This window comes from Pristiophorus japonicus, chromosome 26 (assembly GCF_044704955.1).
Source record: "Pristiophorus japonicus isolate sPriJap1 chromosome 26, sPriJap1.hap1, whole genome shotgun sequence".
NCBI lineage: Eukaryota > Metazoa > Chordata > Chondrichthyes > Pristiophoridae > Pristiophorus > Pristiophorus japonicus.
Window position 1 is genome coordinate 6,723,751 of NC_092002.1, and position 16,254 is coordinate 6,740,004.

At 52.6% G+C, this 16,254-nt stretch overlaps 1 protein-coding gene across 8 annotated transcripts in view; it reads right to left on the reverse strand.

Moving 5' to 3' along the window:
• The window catches only part of LOC139239068 (HHIP-like protein 1), a 42,751-nt gene that overhangs the window by 18,129 nt on the left and 8,368 nt on the right, over positions 1-16,254 (reverse strand). For all 8 annotated transcript variants that reach the window (XM_070867576.1, XM_070867575.1, XM_070867578.1 and 5 more), the window contains exon 3: positions 12,869-13,012. In XM_070867576.1, the coding sequence (XP_070723677.1) occupies positions 12,869-13,012 (144 nt within the window). The remainder of the gene's footprint in view (positions 1-12,868; positions 13,013-16,254) is intronic.

Below are 16,254 nucleotides of genomic sequence, written 5' to 3' on the forward strand. Positions count from 1 at the left end.
ATTTACAACCCTCCGAGAGAAGAAATTCCTCCTCATCTCAGTTTTAAATGGGCGGCCCCTTATTCTGAGATCATGCCCCCTAGTTCTAGTCTCCCCCATCAGTGGAAACATCCTCTCTGCATCCACCTTGTCAAGCCCCCCTCATAATCTTATACGTTTCGATAAGATCACCTCTCATTCTTCTGAATTCCAATGAGTAGAGGCCCAACCTATTCAACCTTTCCTCATAAGTCAACCCCCTCATCTTCGGAATCAACCGAGTGAACCTTCTCTGAACTGCCTCCAAAGCAAGTATATCCTTTCGTAAATATGGAAACCAGAACTGCACGCAGTATTCCAGGTGTGGCCTTCATAGCGAGGGGATTTGAATACAGGGGCAGGGAGGTGTTGCTACAGTTGTACAGGGCCTTGGTGAGGCCACACCTGGAGTATTGTGTACAGTTTTGGTCTCCTAACTTGAGCAAGGACATTCTTGCTATTGAGGGAGTGCAGCGAAGGTTCACCAGACTGATTCCCGGGATGGCGGGACTGACCTATCAAGAAAGATTGGATCAACTGGGCTTGTATTCACTGGAGTTCAGAAGAATGAGAGGGGACCTCATAGAAACGTTTAAAATTCTGACGGGTTTAGACAGGTTAGATGCAGAAAGAATGTTCCCAATGTTGGGGAAGTCCAGAACCAGGGGTCACAGTCTGAGGATAAGGGGTAAGCCATTTAGGACCGAGATGAGGAGAAACTTCTTCACCCAGAGAGTGGTGAACCTGTGGAATTCTCTACCACAGAAAGTAGTTGAGGCCAATTCACTAAATATATTCAAAAGGGAGTTAGATGAGGTCCTTACTACTCGGGGGATCAAGGGGTATGGCGAGAAAGCAGGAAGGGGGTACTGAAGTTTCATGTTCAGCCATGAACTCATTGAATGGCGGTGCAGGCTAGAAGGGCTGAATGGCCTACTCCTGCACCTATTTTCTATGTTTCTATGTTTCTATACCCTGTATAACTGTAGCAAGACTTGCCTGCTTTTATACTCCATCCCCTTTGCAATAAGGCCAAGATTCCATTGGCCTTCCTGGTCACTTGCTGTACCTGCATACTATCCTTTTGCACCAGGTCCCACTGTACTGCGACACTTTGCAATCATTCTTCATTTAAATAATAACTTGCTCTTTGATTTTTTTTCTGCCAAAGTGCATAAACTCACACTTTCCAACATTATACTCCATCTGCCAAATTTTTGCCCACTCACTTAGCCTGTCGGGGCGGGGGGAGTAACGCTCCCCCTGGAATGGCATTCACTGGCATCAGCTGTGGCTCAGTGGGCAGCACTCTTGTCTCTCAGTCACAAGGTCGTGAGTTCAAGTCCCACTCCAGGGAGTTGAGCACAGGAATCGAAGCTGATACTCCCAGTGCAGTGCTGAGGGAGTGCCGCACTGTCAGAAGAGCAGTGCTGAGGGAGCGCCGCACTGTCGGAGGTGCCGTCTTTCAGATGAGACGTTAAACCGAGGCCCCTTCTGCCCTCTCAGGTGGATGTAAAAGATCCCACGGGCACTATTTTGAAGAAGAGGAGGGGAGTGCTCCCCGGTGTCATGAGGCCAATATTTATCTCTCGATCAGCATCACTAAAAACAGATTATCTGGTCATTATCACATTGCTGTGTGTGGGAGCTTGCTGTGCGAAAATTGGCTTCTGCGTTTCCCACATTACAACAGTGATTACACTTCAAAAGTACTTCATTTGAGACGTCCTGAGGTCGTGAAAGGCACTATATAAATGCAGGTTCATTCTCTTTTTATTCAGTTTGGAGATGTGGGCGTCGCTGGCAAGGCCGGCATTTATTGCCCATTCCTAATTGCCTCTTGAGAAGGTGGTGGTGAGCCGCCTTCTTGAACCACTGCAGTCCGTGTGGTGAAGGTGCTCCCACAGTGCTGTTAGGGAGGGAGTTCCAGGATTTTGACCCAGCGACGATGAAGGAACGGCCGATATATAGGGGGAGCTTTACTCTGTATTTAACCCCGTGCTGTACCTGCCCTGGGAGTGTTTGATGGGACAGTGTAGAGGGGGCTTTACTCTGTATTTAACCCCGTGCTGTATCTGCCCTGGGAGTGTTTGATGGGACAGTGTAGAGGGAGCTTTACTCTGTATCTAACCCCGTGCTGTACCTGCCCTGGGAGTGTTTGATGGGACAGTGTAGAGGGAGCTTTACTCTGTATCTAACCCCGTGCTGTACCTGCCCTGGGAGTGTTTGATGGGACAGTGTAGAGGGAGCTTTACTCTGTATCTAACCCCGTGCTGTACCTGCCCTGGGAGTGTTTGATGGGACAGTGTAGAGGGAGCTTTACTCTGTATCTAACCCCGTGCTGTACCTGCCCTGGGAGTGTTTGATGGGACAGTGTAGAGGGAGCTTTACTCTGTATCTAACCCCGTGCTGTACCTGCCCGAGGAGTGTTTGATGGGACAGTGTAGAGGGAGCTTTACTCTGTATCTAACCCCATGCTGTACCTGCCCTGGGAGTGTTTGATGGGACAGTGTAGAGGGAGCTTTACTCTCTATCTAACCCCGTGCTGTACCTGCCCGGGGAGTGTTTGATGGGACAGTGTAGAGGGAGCTTTACTCTGTATCTAACCCCGTGCTGTACCTGCCCGGGGAGTGTTTGATGGGACAGTGTAGAGGGAGCTTTACTCTGTATCTAACCCCGTGCTGTACCTGCCCGGGGAGTGTTTGATGGGACAGTGTAGAGGGAGCTTTACTCTGTATCTAACCCCGTGCTGTACCTGCCCCGGGAGTGTTTGATGTGACGATGCTGAAAGCTCCTTGAGCTGAAACAATAACCCTGTTTCTGTCTCCGGAGGCACTGCCAGCCCCGCTGAGCACTTCCAGCAACTTCTGTTTTTTTTAATTTTAAAGACCAGCCTTCCCGCATTCTGCTTTTGAACAATCTGCTATTCTGCTCCGCATCTGACAAACCTGGCAGATAGGAAGACGGAGAAAGAGCGTGCCGAGAATTTCTGCCAAAAAGGCTCGCTGGAATAAACGGGACACAAGCGAGCTGAGCAAGCTGATAAATGAAGGATACAGTCTGCTTCATGCTGGGCGAGTTGGATGAATGCTGGGCCGAGCTCCAGTGTTGGCCTTGGCACGGCTGCCCCCGGGTTACTTGGCACAGCTCTCTGGCACGGTTCACAGGGCACCTGAAGGAGTGCAGGATGCATCTACGAGTGGTGGAGACCCTCAGTTGGTGCCCGGCGCTGCTCCGCGCCGATCACAGCTAGTGTCGGTCGCGAGCGGCGATGGGGTGGGGGTGGGAGGGGCAGGGGGGCTCTCGGAGGTTGGCACTGACACTGCTTCTGGCGACGTCCCGACGGTTTGTGAGCGTGGTTAAACAGAAAAGTGCAGGAAGGAAATTAGCCTGAAACGGTTTAGAATTACTGCCTGCGCAGTGTGCCAAAGCTTGGTCTGACTTTTGAAGCTGGAAAAAGAAAAGCTGGGGGAGGTGGTGTTGGTGGGAGTGATAACTGCGATATTTTTTTCTTTCCCTCTGTTCTCTTGCTGTGAGTTTGCTAAGCCAGGAGCTCTCTCACACAAACACCCAACTGAAAGGAATTCCATTTGAACCCTGAACCCTGACCCCTCTCATTGGCGCACACATTCTTTGGCTTAGCCCTGCTCCTCTCTGCCGCGCCTGCTGTGTGTCATATCTGACCCTGAAATGAGCTTCAGGCCACATATCTGCAGCATAACTCAGACTGTCTATTTCCACCTCCGTAACATCGCCCGTCTCCGCCCTTGCCTCAGCTCATCCGCTGCTGAAGCCCTCGTCCATGCCTTTGCTACCTCTAGACCGGAGTACTCCAACGCACTCCTGGCCGACCTCCCACATTCCACCTTACGTAAACTAGAGGTGATCCAAAACTCGGCTACCCCGTGTCCTAACTCGCACCCAGTCCCGCTCACCCATCACCCCCTGTGCTCGCTGACCCCGTGTCCTAACTCGCACCAAGTCCTGCTCACCCATCACCCCCTGTGCTCACTGACCCCGTGTCCTTACCCGCACCCAGTCCCGCTCACCCATCACCCCCTGTGCTCGCTGACCCCGTGTCCTAACTCGCACCAATTCCCGCTCACCCATCACCCCCTGTGCTCGCTGACCCCGTGTCCTAACTCGCACCAAGTCCTGCTCACCCATCACCCCCTGTGCTCACTGACCCCGTGTCCTAACTCGCACCAAGTCCTGCTCACCCATCACCCCCTGTGCTCGCTGACCCCGTGTCCTAACTCGCACCAAGTCCTGCTCACCCATCACCCCCTGTGCTTGCTGACCCCGTGTCCTAACTCGCACCGAGTCCCGCTCACCCATCACCCCCTGTGCTCGCTGACCCCGTGTCCCAACTCGCACCGAGTCCCGCTCACCCATCAACCCCTGTGCTCGCTGACCTATATTGGCTCCCGGTTAAGCAACGCCTCGATTTCAAAATTCTCATCCTTGTTTTCAAATCCCTCCATGGCCCTCGCCCCCTCCCTATCTCTGTAATCTCCTCCAGCCTCACAACCTCCCGAGATGTCTGCGCTCCTCTTGACCATCCCTGATTATAATCGCTCCACCATTGGTGGCCGTGCCTTCTGTTGCCTGGGCCCCAAGCTCTGGAACTCCCTGCCTAAACCTCTCCACTTCTCTACCTCTCGTTCTTCCTTCAAGACGTTCCTTAAAACCTGCCTCTTTGACCAAGCTTTTGGTCACCTGCCCTGATTTCTCCTTATGCGGCTCGGTGTCAAATGTTTTTTTTTTCCATAACACTCCTGTGAAGCACCTTGGGGCGTTTCACTACGTTAAAGGTGCTATATAAATACAAGTTGTTGTTGTGTCTCCCAGCCAGCTTACTTTCGTACAATGCAGGAAAAAAATCGACTGAGATACGGAAAAAAATCGGAAAATGAGGAGCTTTGTAACAATGTCAGAAATTCGGGATGTTTTATTGTTTATACAGGAATCTCGAAACAGGAGGAGGCCATTCAGCCCCTCCACCACTCAATCAGATCTTGGCTGATGTGTGTCTTAACTCCATTTACCTGCCTTGGTTCCATAATCCTTAATACCCTTGCCTAACAATAATCTATCAATCTCAGGTTTGACATTTTTAATTGACCTTTCTCCCAGTCTTTTTTGGGGTGAGAGAGCTGCAGATTTATGCACCTGTGAGTATGCTCACAGGTTTGTAGACCTGTTGCGGTCTGGAGGAGTCCGTGTTCCACGCGTATGTTCAGTGTGTGAGGTTGCAGCCCCTCTTCCAATATTTAAAGGGGCTGCTCCTGAAATTCTGGCTGCACTTCAGTCCCACACTCCTGATCTTTGGGAACCCTGTGCGGAGGGAAGTGGGTGGGTCCGAGGGCCTCCTCGTAGGACTGTTCCTGGGCCTGGCCAAGGGTGCCATCAGCCGGTCCAGGCAGCGGGCGGTCGAGGGGGTCATTCAGCCCGACTGCCTGCCTCTCGTCCGCGGTAACATCCGAGACAGGGTGTCCCTGGAGATGGAGCACGCGGTGTCCACCGGTACGCTCGCGGCCTTCCGCGAGAGGTGGGCGCCGGAGGGACTGGAGTGCATCATCGCCCCCGGCAACCAAATTTGAATTTGATTTAAGTTTCAGTTAAAGTGTTATTTGGAAGTGTGTGGGTTCGAGTGCCCTTGCTAAAAGGGAGCACTTGATTTAAATAATTGTAGAGCTTTAGAGATTCTAAAATGTCGAGCTGTTGCACTGTGAGTGGCTTAGCCAGTCACGTGATGTTCACAAGACTCAATAAAACCCCGGCCAGTTGGGGTTCGGGGGATCCACGATGGGGCAGGTGGTTGTGAGCCTGGTGGATGAACCGGTAATGTGTAGTGTGATTGTTAAACCTTTGTTAATAAACCAACTAGTTCTTAATAGCAATGTGTTGCTAGGAATTCTTAAGCAAAGAGCCCATGAAGCAAATACATTACAATTCCCACTGCCCTTTGTGTGCAGAACTGCTTCCTGACATCACTCCGGAACATCCTGGCTCTAATTTTAAGGTTCTGCTCCCTTGTTCTGGAGACCCCGCACCAGAGGAAATAGTTTCTCTATCTCTACCCTATCAAATCCTTTAATCAGCTTCAATACCTCATTTAGCTCATTCCTTAATCTCCGAGACTCAAGAGAATACAGGCCTGGTCTGTGCATAGAAACGTAGAAAATAGGTGCAGGAGTAGGCCATTCGGTCCTTCGAGCCTGCACCACCATTCAATATGATCAAGGCTGATCATGCAACCTCAGTACCCCATGCCTGCTTTCTCTCCATACCCCTTGATCCCTTTAGCCGTAAGGGCTACATCTAACTCCCTCTTGAATATATCTAACGAACTGGCCTCAACAACTTTCTGTGGTAGAGAATTCCACAGGTTCACCACTCTCTGAGTGAAGAAGTTTCTCCTCATCTCGGTCCTAAATGGCTTACCCCTTATCCTTAGACTGTGACCCCTAGTTCTGGACTTCCCCAACATCGGGAACATTCTTCCTGCATCTAACCCTGGTCCAATCTCGTCAGAATTTTATATGCTTCTATGAGATCCCCTCTCATTCTTCTAAATTCCAGTGAATATAAGCCTAGGCGATCCAGTCTTTCTTTATATGTCAGTCCTGCCATCCCAGGAATCAGTCTGGTGAACCTTCGCTGCACTCCCTCAATAGCAAGAATGTCCTTCCTCAGATTAGGAGACCAAAACTGAACACAATATTCCAGGTGTGGCCTCACCAAGGCCCTGTACAACTGCAGTAAGACCTCCCTGCTCCTATACTCAAATCCTCTCGCTATGAAGGCCAACATGCCATTTGCCTTCTTCACCGCCTGCTGTACCTGCATGCCAACTTTCAATGACTGATGTACCGTGACACCCAGGTCTCGTTGCACCTCCCTTTTTCCTAACCTGCCGCCATTCAGATAATATTCTGCCTTCCTGTTTTTGCCACCAAAGTATAACCTGTCCTTGTAATTTTAACCCTTCTTTTCGCCCCCGGGCATCACTCTGCTAAATTTGTACTGCACCTTTTCCAAGGCCAATATATCCTTCCTGAGCTGTGGTGCCCAGCACTGAACACTGTGTCCCAGAGAGTTCAGAGTCTGAATTGAGAACAAAGTCCTGTAGCTGGAGCTGTCGAATCATACTCATCTGCAGTGAGGCTCGTTCAGTCTGCATTCAAAGTGTTTGTTATTTGATAGCACCGTTTTCTCCTGCTCGTTTTCTATCCTTCTCCCCTGATGCCAGTGCTGGACCCAATCCATGGGAATGGTTGCTAACTCGGTACCTCACCCAAGAGGCCATTCTCCACTTGTGGGCCCAAGCAGTGAGAGTTGGCCGGCTATTTGACTGTGGGGGGCACCGCACTGATTTAAGAATTTATATAGCGCCTGTTTGACTATAGTAAAATGTCCCAAGACAACAAAAACTGACACCGAGTCATGTAAGGAGATCTTCGGGCAGGTGGCCAAAGGCTTGGTCAAAGAAATAGTTTTTAAAGGAGAGTCTTAAAGGAGGAGGGTGAGAGAGAGAGAGAGAGAGAGGTGAAGGGAGGGGGAATTCCAGAGCTTGGGGGCACAGGCGGATGTAGGCATGGCCGCCAATGATGGAGCAATGGAAATTGGAGGATGCGCAAGAGGTCAGAATTGGAGGATTGCAGAGATCCCGAGAGGTTGTGGGGCTGGAGGGGGTTACAGGGATAGGGAGGGCGGGGGTGGTGCGAGGCATTGACTCCATTATGCGAGGACCAGGATGGTAAAAGGCGAACTAGATGTACCTTGGTCTTATTTCGTCCAGTAATCCCTTTGTGTGATGGCTCCCTTGACCAATAAGCTGCTGAGACCGAATGCCTAAGATGACACGAGGGGGGATCGGGAGGGGAGCCAGTGCTGTATTTCTATTATTCCCTGAGTGCTGGTTCCACCTGGAGTTATCTTTTCCCCTTTAACTGGATTGAATTGAACCTCTTCAGCGCAAAAGTACTTTTTCTGGACAAGGAATCATTGTTCCGCCCCCCCCTGCTTAGTTTCCTTCCACACGCTTCAGTTTACACCTGAAAATATTTACGAGCTCTCTCTGTCGCAGATTAAACCCAGGCGAGAAGGGGGTAAGGATCTTTGGTTTGGAGGGAGAGACCTCGAGAGCTGCCGGCCCTGACACAGGATGGAGGCTCCATCCAAAATACAACGGACAGATTTAGCCGGAACTGACAGCATCTCCTTCTGCAGCACGCTGCCGTACCCCATCCCCTCCTCCCCGAGCATCTCCCGGCCAGAGAATCACAGAACGGTTACAGCACAGGAGGAGGCCATTCGGCCCGTCGAGCCCGTGCCGGCTCTCTGCCAGAGCACTTCAGCCAGTCCCCCTCCCCCCGCCCTTTCCCCGCAGCCCTGCAAATATCTTTCCTTCAGTGACTTATCCAACTCCCTTTTGAAAGCCGCGATTGAGTCTGCCTCCCCCGCCCTCTCAGGCAGCGCGTTCCAGATCCTAACCACTCGCTGCGTAAAAACGTTTTTCCCTCGTGTCGCCTTTCTGCCAATCGCCTTGAATCTGTGTCCCTCTGGTTCTCGACCCTTCCACCAATGGGAACAGTTTCTCTCGATCTGCTCTGTCCAGACCCCTCATGACTTTGAACACCTCGATCAAATCCCCTCTCAACCTTCTCTGCTCCAAGGAGAACCACCCCGGCTTCTCCAGTCTCTCCCCGTCACTGAAGTCCCTCACCCCTGGAACCATTCTTGTTCATCTTTCCTGCGCCCTCTCTAAGGCCTTCACATCCTTCCTAAAGTATGGTGCCCAGAATTGGACAAATACTCCAGTTGGGGCCGAACCAGAGTTTTATACAGGTTCGTCATAACTTCTGCTCTACGAGACCCCTCCCCCCTCATGCTCTCCCCTCATTCCACCCCCCCCCGCACCGAGTGCCCTTGCTCCTGCTGACTCTCCCCCCGGGGCGCCTCTCTAACCAAGTTCTTGTCCTCCTCTGCCGAGCGTCCGGACTCCCTTCACCCTGGGTGCTTCTCCTGCTCACGAATACCTCCCCTCCCTCATTGCGGACTCCTCCTGCCCCTACTCTCCGGGATGCTCGCCCTCACCCTGTGTGACCACCTACCTTTTCAGATTCCTCCACTCATCTGCCTCCCACAGAAAGATGCAATTGGAATAAGGATAAAGAGAGAAAGACTTGCATTTATATAGCGCCTTTCACAGCTCCTCAGGACGTCCCGAAGTGCTTCACAGCCAACAAAGTATTTTTGAAGCAAAGTCATTGTTGTAATCACTAGTGTTAGCCATGGCTCAGTGGGCAGCACTCTCTCTCGCCTCTGAGTCAGGAGGTTGTGGGTTCCAGTCCCACTCCAGAGACTTGAGCATAAAAAGAATCCAAACTGACATTCCCAGTGCAATGCTGAGGGAGCACCGCACTGTCGGAGGGGCAGTGCTGAGGGAGCGTCGCACTGTCGGAGGGGCAGTGCTGAGGGAGCGCCGCACTGTCAGAGGGGCAGTGCTGAGGGAGTGCCGCACTGTCGGAGGGGCAGTGCTGAGGGAGCGCCGCACTGTCAGAGGGGCAGTGCTGAGGGAGCGCCGCACTGTCAGAGGGGCAATACTGAGGGAGCGCCGCTCTGTCGGAGGGGCAGTACTGAGGGAGTGCCGCACTGTCGGAGGAGCAGTGATGAGGGAGCACCGCACTGTCGGAGGGGCGGTACTGAGGGAGTGCCCCACTGTCGGAGGGGCAGTACTGAGGGAGTGCCGCACTGTCGGAGGGGCAGTGCTAAGGGAGCGCCGCACTGTCGGAGGGGCAGTACTGAGGGAGCACCGCACTGTCGGAAGGGCAGTACTGAGGGAGCACCGCACTGTCGGAGGGGCAGTACTGAGGGAGCACCGCACTGTCGGAGGGGCAGTACTGAGGGAGAGCCGCACTGTCGGAGGGGCAGTGCTGAGGGAGTGCCGCACTGTCGGAGGGGCGGTCTTTCAGATGAGGCGTTAAACCGAGGCCCCCTCTGCTCTCTCAGGTGGACGGAAAAGATCCCAGGGCACTATTTCGTAGAAGAGCAGGGGAGTTATCCCCGGTGTCCTGGGGCCAATATTTATCCCTCAAATCAAAAAAACAGATGATCTGGGTCATTATCACATTGCTGTTTGTGGGAGCTTGCTGTGCGCAAATTGGCTGCCGCGTTTCCCACATTACAACAGTGACTACATTCCAAAAGCACTTCATTGGCTGTAAAGCGCTTTGAGACGTCCGGTGGTCGTGAAAGGTGCTATATAAATGCAAAGCTTTCTTTCGTTAATGTGGGAAACGCGCCAACCAATTTGCGCACAGCAAGCTCCCGCAAACAGCAATGTGATAATGACCCAGATTGTTCGTATGAGGTCTTGGTTGATGGATAACCTTTGGCTGGGGTACCGGCGAGAACTCCCTCATGCTCTCCTTCTGCTGTGGGATCTGGTTGAATTGGCAGAGGTTAGAGGAATTTGGCATTTCTCCCCCAATCACCCCCCGCACCACCCCCCCTGGCACTGCAGTCTGCAGTCAGTGTACAAACAGCCACAGTAAATTAATGTCAGGCTCCATCACAAACTCTAATAAGCTTCCCGCACCTCTCCCTCCCCAGTGACCAGATCGACGCTGACTGAAGTTGTGCCAACATTCCCTCCCCAGTCACTGCTGCCACCTTTGGCAGCACAGGTAGAACTCTAATTGGATAATTAAGGCCAATTACTAAGTTTAAATAAGAACATAAGAATTAGGAGCAGACAGAGGCCATTTGGACCCTCGAGTGGCCTTCTCCTGCCCCTATTTCTTATGTCCGTTTGTCCTTACAAGTCCAGAACAAGGGGGTGTCACCTTAAAATTAGAGCCCGGCCTGTCATGAATCTTACATTATTATATATAACTGTATCCTAACATGCTATACATGTAATAAGATATGACCTGTAACCACCAGCATACCTTACCACCAGGGCTGCACTTGCAAGAGACAGGTATATAAGGACAGGTCTCAGGCAAGTGCAGCATTCCAGAGCTGTGAAATAAAAGGTGCAGGTCCAGAGTGACCTTGACTTCACTTCATGCCTCGTGTGAATCTGTACTGAGGGGACAGGACTTTACACGGCCGTTCAGGGGTGATTGTAGGAAGCACTTCTTCACACAAAGGGCAGTGGGAATCTGGAACACTCTCTCCACCCACCCCGCAAAAAGCTGTTAAGGCTGGGAGTCAATTGAAAATTGCAAAGAATGATAGATCTTTGATGTCAAGGGTATTGAGGGATATGGTACAAAGGCGGGTAGATGGAGTTAAGATACAGATCAGACAGGTTCTCGTTGAATGGCGGGACAGGCTCGAGGTGCTGAATGGCCTCCTCCTGTTGCTATGGACTTGGGTGAAACTCCTTAGCGGCAGAATAGTACATTGTGCGACACATGGTGACCTTATAAAACGCAGCGCACTTCCAACACAGGGGAGGAACTTGTATCACATATATCGGGAACTGGATAAGTACCTGAATGAAAAACATGTGCAGGGCTGCGGGGAAGGGGTGAGGGGAACGATGGCAGAGCGGGACTAGCTGAAACATAGAAAATAGGAGCAGGAGTCGGCCATTCGGCCCCTCGAGCCTGCACCGCCATTCAATATGATCATGGCTGATCCTCTATCTCAACACCATATTCCCGCTTTTTCCCCCATACCCCTTGATGTCTTTTGTGTCTAGAAATCTATCTATCTCCCTCTTAAATATATTCAGTGACTTGGCCTCCACAGCCTTCTGTGGTAGAGAATTCCACAAGTTCACCACCCTCTGAGTGAAAACATTTCTCCTCATCTCGGTCCTAAATTTCCTACCCCGTATCCTGAGACTGTGACCCCCTTGTTCTAGACTTCCCAGCCCCGGGGAAACATCCTCCCCGCATCCAGCCTGTCCAACCCCGTCAGAATTTTATACGTTTCAATGAGATCCCCTCTCATTCTTCTAAACTCTAGTGATATAGGCCCAGTCGACCCAATCTCTCCTCATACGACAGTCCTGCCATCCCAGGAATCGGTCTGGTGAACCTTCGCTGCACTCCCTCTAAGACAAGTGTATCCTTCCTTAGGTAAGGAGACCAAAGCTGTACACAATACTCCAGGTGCGGTCTCACCGGGGCCCTGTATAATTTCAGGGCTACGGGGAAAGGGCGGAGGGAGTGGAGTTCAGAAGAATGAGAGGGGACCTCATAGAAACATTTAAAATTCTGATGGGTTCAGACAGGTTAGATGCAGGAAGAATGTTCCCAATGTTGGGGAAGTCCAGAACCAGGGGTCACAGTCTAAGGATAAGGGGTAAGCCATTTAGGACCGAGATGAGGAGAAACTTCTTCACCCAGAGAGTGGTGAACCTGTGGAATTCTCTACCACAGAAAGTTGTTGAGGCCAATTCACTAAATATATTCAAAAAGGAGTTAGATGTAGTCCTTACTACTAGGGGGAATCAAGAGGTATGGTGAGAAAGCAGGAATGGGGTACTGAGGTTGCATGTTCAGCCATGAACTCATTGAATGGCGGTGCAGGCTCGAAGGGCCGAATGGCCTACTCCTGCACCTATTTTCTATGTTTCTATGTTTCTATGAGACTGGCTGAGGTGCTCTTGCAGAGAGCCAGCACAGGCTCGACAGGCCGAATGGCCTCCTCCTCTGCTGCAACCACTCTCTGACTGTGTGGTGAGATCAATTCCCGCGATCAATAAACTCGGAAGTGGCCACAGACCGCGCTCCGCGCCACACCCGAGCAACGCCACGGGAGGCGGCGGCGGTCGGTCAAGGCAAACCCGCGCACGCGCGCGCTGGGCCAGCGCAGTGGGACCTACTTGTTCTGGGCGTTGCCAAACCTCCCGAAGGGATCGCCTGCTCGCCCACCGTCCCCGGTGAAGATGTAGAGGTAGCCATCCCTCCCGAACAGCAGCTGGCCCCCATTGTGATTGGAGGCCGGTTCCACCACCTCCAGCACCACCCTGCCATCGGAGAAAAAAGGGCGTTCCGTCAGATTGTCCGCGCGGCCCAGCCGGGAATCCGCAAACACGCTGAGCCAGTCCGCTCCGGGGGAAGGCCAAAGGTCCGATCCCTGCCCCACCGCTGGTGCCTCGCCAGGGCGGGAGTAAAGGGGTCCCTTAATATCCCACAGTGCCCATGTGTAATGCATTTACTTCGAGGGCTCCTTGCTTAACAATTCCTCGCAACACCTTGCTATAAAGGGCCAGACTTTCCCTAAAGGCCCTCAGCGCCCGATGAGAAGCACCGCTAACACTCGCCGAAAAAAGCTTATTTAAAGTAATTAAAACTAATCGCCCAGCGAGAAAATGACCGTTGCATACTCATTGTCGGCGGGATTCTCGGCGGGTAAGTGCAAAGTTATTAACATGGGCGGTCGCTACCCGAAAGGACGGCAAGTAGTCAAATTTAGACCCAGGCTGCGGTTGGGCCGAGGGAGGGGATGACCTTAAAAAAACTAATTTTCATTTCAGAACAAAAACATACCAGGCATTCCCAAGGCCGATTGAACCCTAATCGCCTTGTTAAAATGTAAAAAAAAAAAAATAATAATTACAGAACCTTTAACTTATCTTTATTTGCCGGGCCGCCCCTTACCGCCCTGTTTAAGCAGCTATTACGGGCCGGGTCTCTCGGCGATCTGGACGTCGGTGGTTGAGGCCAAACTTGCGCGCTGGCCATTGTTCTCGGCCTTGCACCTGGGCGGTTTGGTCCCGGTGCGCAGCTTCAGAGCTGGGTGCTGCCAAGGCAAAAACTTACCTGGAAACTCTCGCCGGGCAGAAAAGCTGCTGTACCGCCGGGAAAATCGCCGACAATGAAGGCGAAAGTCTGGCCCTGAGAACATTATGAGCAAAAGGTTTAACGATCACACGACACGTTACCAGTTCATTCACCCGGCTCACAACCACCTGCCCCCATCGTGGATCCCCCGAACCCAACTGGCCGGGGTTTTATTGAGTCTTGTGAACATCACGGTGACTGGCTAAGCCACTCCCAACTCAACAGCTCTACCAACCTGAACCCCAGTGAGAGTCAGTGTGTGTGGGACTGTACCCCAGTGAGAGTCAGTGTGTGTGGGACTGTACCCCAGTGAGAGTCAGTGTGTGTGGGACTGTACCCCAGTGAGAGTCAGTGTGTGTGAGACTGTACCCCAGTGAGAGTCAATGTGTGTGGGACTGTACCCCAGTGAGAGTCAGTATGTGTGGGACTGTACCCCAGTGAGAGTCAATGTGTGGGAACCGTACCCCAGTGAGAGTCAGTGTGTGTGGGACCCGTACCCCAGTGAGAGTCAGTGTGTGGGACCCCTACCCCAGTGAGAGTCAGTGTGTGTGGGACTGTACCCCAGTGAGTGTCAGTGTGTATGGGACTGTACCCCAGTGAGAGTCAATGTGTGAGGGACCCGTACCCCAGTGAGAGTCAATGTGTGTGGGAACCGTACCCCAGTGAGAGTCACTGTGTGTGGAACTGTACCCCAGTGAGAGTTAGTGTGTGTGGAACTGTACCCCAGTGAGAGTCAGTGTGTGTGGAACTGTACCCCAGTGAGAGTCAGTGTGTGTGGGACTGTACCCCAGTGAGAGTCAGTGTGTGTGGGACTGTACCCCAGTGAGAGTCAGTGTGTGTGGGACCCGTACCCCAGTGAGAGTCAGTGTGTGTGTGGGATCCATACCCCAGTGAGAGTCAGTGTGTGTGTGTGGGACCCGTACACCAGTGAGAGTCAGTGTGTGTGGGTCCCGTACCCCAGTGAGAGTCAGTGTGTGTGTGGGACCGTACCCCAGTGAGAGTCAGTGTGTGTGGGATCTGTACCCCAGTGAGAGTCAGTGTGTGTGTGGGACATGTACCCCAGTGAGAGTCAGTGTGTGTGGGACCCGTACCCCAGTGAGAGTCAGTGTGTGTGGAACTGTACCCCAGTGAGAGTCAGTGTTTGTGGGACCGTACCCCAGTTAGAGTCAGTGTGTGTGGGACCTGTACCCAAGTGAGAGTCAGTGTGTGTGGGACCTGTACCCCAGTGAGAGTCGGGACCCGTACCCCAGTGAGAGTCAGTGTGTGTGGAACCCGTACCCCAGTGAGAGTCAGAGTCTGTGGGACCCGTACCCCAGTGAGAGTCGGTGTGTGTGGGACCCGTACCCCAGTGAGAGTCAGTGTGTGTGGAACTGTACCCCAGTGAGAGTCAGTGTGTGTGGGACCCGTACCCCAGTGAGAGTCAGTGTGTGTGGAACTGTACCCCAGTGAGAGTCAGTGTGTGTGGAACTGTATCCCAGTGAGAGTCAGTGTTTGGGACCCGTACCGTGAGAGTCAGTGTGTGTGTGGCCCATACCCCAGTGAGAGTCTGTGTGTGTGGGTCCCGTACCCCAGTGAGAGTCAGTGTGTGTGGGACCTGTTCCAGTGAGAGTCTGTGTGTGTGTGGGACCTGTACCCCAGTGAGAGTCAGTGTGTGTGGGACCCGTACCCCAGTGAGAGTCAGTGTGTGTGGGACTGTACCCCAGTGAGAGTCAGTGTGTGTGGGACCGTACCCCAGTGAGAGTCAGTGTGTGTGGGACCTGTACCCAAGTGAGAGTCAGTGTGTGTGGGACCCGTACCCCAGTGAGAGTCGGTGTGTGTGGGACCCGTACCCCAGTGAGAGTTAGTGTGTATGGAACTGTACCCCAGTGAGAGTCAGTGTGTGTGGGACACGTACCCCAGTGAGAGTCAGTGCGTGTGGGACCCATACCCCAGTGAGAGTCAGTGTGTGTGGGACTGTACCCCAGTGAGAGTCGGTGTGTGTGGGACCCGTACCCCAGTGAGAGTCAGAGTGTGTGGAACTGTACCCCAGTGAGAGTCAGTGTGTGTGGGACCCGTACCCCAGTGAGAGTCTGTGTGTGTGGGACTGTACCCCAGTGAGAGTCAGTGTGTGTGGGACCCGTACCCCAGTGAGAGTCTGTGTGTGTGGGACTGTATCCCAGTGAGAGTCAGTGTTTGGGACCCGTACCGTGAGAGTCAGTATGTGTGGGACCCATACCCCAGTGAGAGTCTGTGTGTGTGGGACTGTACCCCAGTGAGGGTCAGTCTGTGTGTGGGACCCATACCCCAGTGAGAGTCAGTGTGTGTGTGGGACCCGTACCCCAGTGAGAGTCAGTATGTGTGGGACCCATACCCCAGTGAGAGTCAGTGTGTGTGTGGGACCCGGGCCAACTCCACTTCCCTGCCCGCTCCCCATAACCCTTGACTC